We start from the raw sequence: 6,310 nt of genomic DNA, 5'->3' as shown, positions 1-6,310 counted from the left end.
AAGCGTCCGCATGGAAGCATGTCCTCTGGAATGGTGGCCGAAGCATGAAGGGGCATATGAATGTTTAGCATATCTGGCATGTAAACACCTGGCAAGACTACAAAAGTGCCACGTGAATGCCTCTTCACGCTTTCAGGTGACATTGTAAACAAGAAGTGGGCAGCATTATCTCCCATAAATGTAAACAAACTTGTCAAGCCTGACCTTAAAAACCTCTGAGATCCAGAATTATGAACTAATTACAGTGACAGGGATCTCAGCTAACCAGTGGTGGCAAGACAGGTGCTGAGTTTGCCTTTTTATGGTTCATTAGTGAACTGATTCTGGGCAGACCATGGTGTGGTGAATACTCCCGATTCTGATCTATTAGCTGGAACAGAAGTGTTAGCTGTAGGTGCACTTTACTAATGGGGATGTGAGATTGGGGGGTGTATCTGAGTTAGCAATGGTTCATAAGTTGATGGCTTGGCCTGTGAAGATGAGGCTGACCCAAAAATAATCCCAAAATTATACAAGATGCTAATGGAATGTATTGAATATTTGCTAATCTTCATGTCTTTAACAGGAGCTAACGAACTGCGCATTGACCTCCGAGATTTTGAAAATAACCATGTGTTTGCCAAGTACAAGTCATTCAAAATTTTACACGAGACTGAGAAATACAAGCTGATTCTAGGAGACTTTATTAACAGCACTGCAGGTAGGTGGTTGCCTCATTCTCCAGTGATTATACCAGAGGGAGCACATGCAAATAGTGCTAAAATGTACACGATCTTGTGGCTAAACATGAAATCCCACCATCAGCAAAATCTGATTTTAGCCTCTTAGAAAACCACAGGCTCATGTTTAATTACAGCATCCACTCCTGATATAATCTGGGAAGATGTCACCTCAAGCATCATTTAGTTAAAGGATAGGCTTTCTGTGAATCTTTCATGCATATGAAGTCAGTTTTGGGATTGTTAAAATTACTCCGACGCTGGTTCAGTGTCATAGGACTGGTGAAAAAAGTTTCCTCCAACAAGTTTGCAGCAAAAATAGTCTGAAATGATGATTCTGCAAGTGGGAGGGAAATAGGTATGGAAACCATAAAAGGGGCTTCTTGATTAAGAAAAGAGGTCGCATTCATTCTAGTGTTAAAACATAAGAACATAAGAAAGGCCGTACCGGGTCAGACCAAAGGTCCATCTAGCCCAGTATCTGTCTACCGACAGTGGCCAATGCCAGGTGCCCCTGAGGGAGTGAACCTAACAGGCAATGATCAAGTGATCTCTCTCCTGCCATCCATCTCCATCCTCTGACGAACAGAGGCTAGGGACACCATTCTTACCCATCCTGGCTAATAGCCATTTATGGACTTAGCCACCATGAATTTATCCAGTCCCCTTTTAAACATTGTTATAGTCCTAGCCTTCACAACCTCCTCAGGTAAGGAGTTCCACAAGTTGACTGTGCGCTGCGTGAAGAAGAACTTCCTTTTATTTGTAAAACAGGCAGTCTAAGCCACTCTGCCAGCACAGGGGTTGAATAAACTGCTGGCCTAATTTAAAGAAACCCTCTTTCCACTCTCCTATTTGCTGAGAGTAATCATACACTACTCCTGCCACCTCACACCAACAGCTAGATTGCAGGTCATTGGTACCTCGCAGGACTCAATGCTACCCCATTAGTGAGGTCAGGTTGTTGCTGGCAGCCAGCATTGATAGAAGCCTTCTGTAAAGAAGGAGATGAGAAATGAAATGAGGTATTTGGCCGCACACACAGATACACAAAACATTCTGCATACCAAGGCATTTGGACTTGAACTTTAGGAGCTAATTCTGGCGAGGAACACCAATATTTTCCTGTGTATGTGCAAGTCATGTAAGTGAAGGGAAGTCAGAGCAGTAACCTGAGCCACTGACAAGTCTTTTGGGGTTAGTTTTCAGGGTTTAGAGATATGTAAGTATGATCCCCATGTAAACAAGGCCAGGTACGTTAATGGAAATAATAACTGAAGATGTGTATAAAAGCTGTAAACCAATATGTTATGATAGTGACAAATTGACATGTCTCCTGTAAAGGAAAACTGTGTCTACCCTATCAGAATTCCCTATCAGAAGTGTTGTTTACTACTTCTCATAACACAAGAACTAGGGGTCACCAAATGAAATTAATAGGTAGCAGGTTTAAAACAAATAAAAGGAAGTATTTCTTCACACAACGCCCAGTCAACCTGTGGAACTCCTTGCCAGAGGATATTGTGAAGGCCAAGACCTTAAGAGGGTTCAAAAAAGAACTAGATAAGTTCATAGCAGATAGGTCCATGAATGGCTATTGGCCAGGATGGGCAGGGATGGTGTCCCTAGCCTGTTTGCCAGAAGCTGGGAATGAGCGACAGGGGATGGATCAATTGATGATTCCCGGTTCTGTTCATTCCCTCTGGGGCAGCTGGCACTGGCCACTGTCAGAAGACAGGATACTGGGCTAGATGGACCCTCGGTCTGACTCTGTAGGGCCATTTTTATGTTCTTAGAATTGTTTGAGCATGTCAACTAAACAGTGGATAAAAATATATATTAAGACTTTTTAAAAGTCTTTGAAATTTTAAGACCTCTCAAAAAAAGGCTATTAAGGAAACTAAATAGTGATAGAGTGAGATGCAATGTATTAGTGTGGATCAGAAATTGGCTAAAATAAGGAATAACTGGTCCATTTTGAATGTGGTTAAAGATTAACACTCGGCTGCTGCAAGGATCTGGTGTTGTCTAATGTGTTTATTAATGACAGGGAAATCTGGATGAGTAATAAGGTGGCAACAGCTGCATCTGATAATCTTAAAAAATGTTGTGTGAGGAACTTCAGAGGATCTAGCTCAGGTTGGTTGATGGTAGATGAAACTCACTGCTGACCCATGCAAAGTAATACACCTCAGAAGGAATGATTTTCACTTCTCGTACACATTGCTGGGTTCTAAATTAGCTGCAGCCACTCAGGAAAAAGATCTGGGCATCACTGTGGACATCTCAATGCAACTCATTATGCAGCAAAGCTTAAAAAGCAAGCAAAGTGTTGGGATGCATAAGGAATGAGAGCAAATACTGAAGGAATTATTTATAATGCAATGTTGTGTGCCCTGATGTGGAATACTGTGTCCAGTTCCGATCCAGATAACCCAGAAATACAACCTACACCGAGAAGGTTCAGAAGTGAGCAACAAAAAGGATTAAAACTGGGATTTTCAAAGGATCCTACCGGCTTTTGTACAGGCAGAAGCTATTGCAAAATAAATTAGGGTGTGAATTTAAGTGCAATAGCTATACCATGCTAACTCCTCATGTGGACAGGCTTCCCACTCACTCTGAGCACCTTTGTGTATTCAGTTTAATCCACTGAATTAAACTAAACCACAGAAAGGCACTTTTCATGCAAAATAAGTGTTTGCACAGTGAGCTGTTCTCCAATAGCTATTCTGGACTTCTGCCTCCTGTAGACGAGCCCTGGGAATGCAAGGGTGCCCGAATCCCATTGAAATATAATGGAAGTTGTGTGTCTGGCTCCCTCTTTAATGCTCAGCCTAGCAGCCTGGAGACACTTCCACTGAAAGAGAGAATGAAAAGATTGGAACTGTGTAGTCTGAAGAGGAGGCAAATGAAGGTGAATCTGCTCCTCCCAGTTACCCTTCTCTTAATACAAACATAGGCCAACCTCCAATTAAAAGGAACAGCAGGAAATTTAACACTTATAAAGGAAATATTTTTATATGCAAAACTGAATTAACCCATGGGACTGATTGCCACAGTATGTCAAGGGCAGCTGTTCAGTAGGGTTCAGGAAAGGATGGGACATTTATATGGATAATTCGAATGCTCCCAGCTTTATTAGGCACAACATTATAAGGCATGTAAATCCTCACCCTCCAGGGCAGAAATCAGTCTCCTAAGCGACATGGTTAGGAAGATACATCCTCTGTGAGCAAGTTACTGGACATAGTTGGAGGCAGGAAAGAGTATTTGGTGGTTCCCTGTTCAAAACTGATCCAATTCCCTGTATGTCTAGGGCTGAGAGTGTGGGCCTCTGAGCCCTGCTTTAAAGTCAGCCCCACCCTTCTCTCTCCTCAGAGAAATGTCATGTTACTGCAGCACCCGGCTTGTATTGCAGGGGCTTTGTTTTACCCCATGATATGGGAAATGAACGATCTTGCTCTGGAACCAGTAACTAAGAAACAACTGGGGTAAAAAGGTCATTTTTGTTTTTGTCACAGGTGATTCATTAGCAGCTCACAGGAACATGTTCTTTACAACAAAAGACCGTGATAATGATCCCTCTTCCATTAATTGTGCTACACTTTACAAGGGGGCCTGGTGGTACAGTAGTTGTCATGACTCAAACCTCAATGGGAGGTATTGGCTGGGAGCCCATAATAGCAGCGGAGATGGTATAAACTGGCATGCCAGCAGAGGCAGCAAATATTCCTTCAAACTCTCAGAAATGAAATTTCGGCCTGTTCAGCAATGGTGAGCTCGCAGCACATGTTCCTCCTGCTTTCCCAGGCGTCCGTTTGCAGTGAGCACATGTGGCAAAAACTGCAGAGAGGAACCAGCCAAAACTACCGGCCATAGGAGCAGCTGCAGGAGCTGCCAAAACAGGGGCCTTCAGCCATTCACAGAACTACCCGTTTCTCTGCCCTCTGCTGATTTTTCTTTTGGCCACAACCCTTTCCTAAGTCTCTTAACCTCACCATCACACTTATTCCTCTTACCCCTTTCCCTAACCCTGCCCCTGACCCTCCTTTCCTGCAGTGTCCCCTCTCCCTTCCCCTTTCTTTCCATTTAGCTGATCCCCTCCTAACTGAACACCCCCTCTCCCCGCAACAACAAACAAATCATGTCACTAAAATGACATTTGCTGCCATTGCATTGTTCACTCTGCCTGTGTGTTCAAGCCCTTCCCCCACCCCGTGTCTGACCTGTCAGTGTAGCTTGTGAGCTCTTCTGGGCAGGGACTGTCTGAGCTCTTCAGGGCTGAGCACTCTTGTACAGGGAGATTTTGGCAAACCAGTGAAATGCCTGAAACCACTATTGCTAAGAGCAGCCAAGTCAGCAGGCTGTAAATTGGCCATTTAGCAGCCTTAGCTTCACCAAGGCAGGAGGGGAGGGGGTTTTGGGTGCCACAGAAAGGGCAGCTTGACCCCGCATCCTTCCTGATAAGAATTGTGTTGAAGTAGCTGCTACATGCATTTTAGAAGAGCAGGATGTGCTCTCAGGAATGTGTCTGACAGGGCCTCAAGGCTGCAAATGCTGGGGAAAAAACCACACCTGGTTAATCAATAATCAGAAGGAAACCTCTTGCTTGACCGTTGAAACTGCTTGCTTAACAACTTTTCTTAAAGTGACATGTCATTATATTACTAATGGGGGAAAAGTTTGAGGTAGCGGGACTCTCTCTCTGGATGCATTTTGTGATCCCCACTGGCTGCCACTCGAGCGCCACACTCAGTTTCGGTAATTAGCGAGGGTGGGGGTGTTTTACTAACCTGTTGCGGACGTGTGTAAGTGCTTGAAACGAAGTAAAGTTTAGCTTTAAGTGAAAGCACTTTTGTGTTGTCCTGTTTGTGCAGCCATCTATCGGTCAGACGGCCGTGTCTCCCCCTGATTTATTTCCTGACACCTCCTCGCACAGAGTAAAAGTTACCAAGAGCTTTGGGTTGAAAGAACCCCAGGTAACACTCTCAAGCCCCATTCTTGGTTGGTCCTTAGGCGCTGCCATAACAAATATGGTTAATAACATATGTCTGCACAAGCTTCTACATTGCAATGCTTGCACTGGCATTGTGACAACATTTTGTGGATTGGAAGCTGTAAGAGGAAAAAAGGGGTACTTTGGAAAAGGAGTGGGAGAAACAAAGACAATGAGCGACAGCAGGAGAGATGGCGTGTGTAGCCTGATTTAGGGTGTACTAATCATTTAATTTATAAATTTAATTTATTATTTAATTTAGTTTTAATTAATAATAATAGAGAATTATTAATTAGTATGGGTTTTAGGCTCACCAATCTGTTTGATCAGAAAATAAAAGTTCTTGTCCTGAGTCAGGCTCCACAGAATTTACAAAGGACCCTCGGTGGTATGACAGGAAGCTCACACTGAGACAGATACAGCCTCAAAGACTTTTTATTAAAATCAATGATAGTAAGTAAATGGTAAAATACCAAGAGTTACAAAAAGTTACAATTGCATTACTGCTATTCAAAAGATACATATGATAATATAGTATTATATGCAACAAAGCTTTGGTTAATATACTCCGACCCTTCCTTGTTAACCTGGT

The 6,310-nt window shown here is 43.2% G+C and overlaps 1 protein-coding gene across 1 annotated transcript; it reads left to right on the top strand.

Annotated features, from left to right (window-relative positions):
* Positions 1-516: 516 nt before the first annotated feature.
* LOC120386940 (ficolin-1-like) lies at positions 517-5,070 on the top strand. The gene is made up of 3 exons (XM_039507000.1): positions 517-764; positions 3,139-3,188; positions 4,244-5,070. The coding sequence occupies exons 1-3, from the start codon at positions 517-519 to the stop codon at positions 4,498-4,500; spliced, it is 555 nt and encodes a 184-aa protein (XP_039362934.1). The 3' UTR covers positions 4,501-5,070.
* The last annotated feature ends 1,240 nt before the right edge of the window (positions 5,071-6,310 follow it).

Source organism: Mauremys reevesii, linkage group 19 (genome assembly GCF_016161935.1).
Source record: "Mauremys reevesii isolate NIE-2019 linkage group 19, ASM1616193v1, whole genome shotgun sequence".
Lineage (NCBI taxonomy): Eukaryota > Metazoa > Chordata > Testudines > Geoemydidae > Mauremys > Mauremys reevesii.
This window is presented reverse-complemented; position numbering and strand designations above follow the sequence as displayed.

What these genes read in the sequence shown, in the direction of transcription:
- LOC120386940 (XM_039507000.1), top strand. Translation starts at nt 517, where the DNA reads ATGCTAATGGAATGTATTGAATATTTGCTAATCTTCATGTCTTTAACA. An exon ending in CATGCAAATAGTGCTAAAAT is followed by an intron (nt 765 to 3,138) that starts GTACACGATCTT and finishes TACTGTGTCCAG; the next exon opens with TTCCGATCCAGATAACCCAG. An exon ending in TACACCGAGAAGGTTCAGAA is followed by an intron (nt 3,189 to 4,243) that starts GTGAGCAACAAA and finishes TTTTTGTCACAG; the next exon opens with GTGATTCATTAGCAGCTCAC.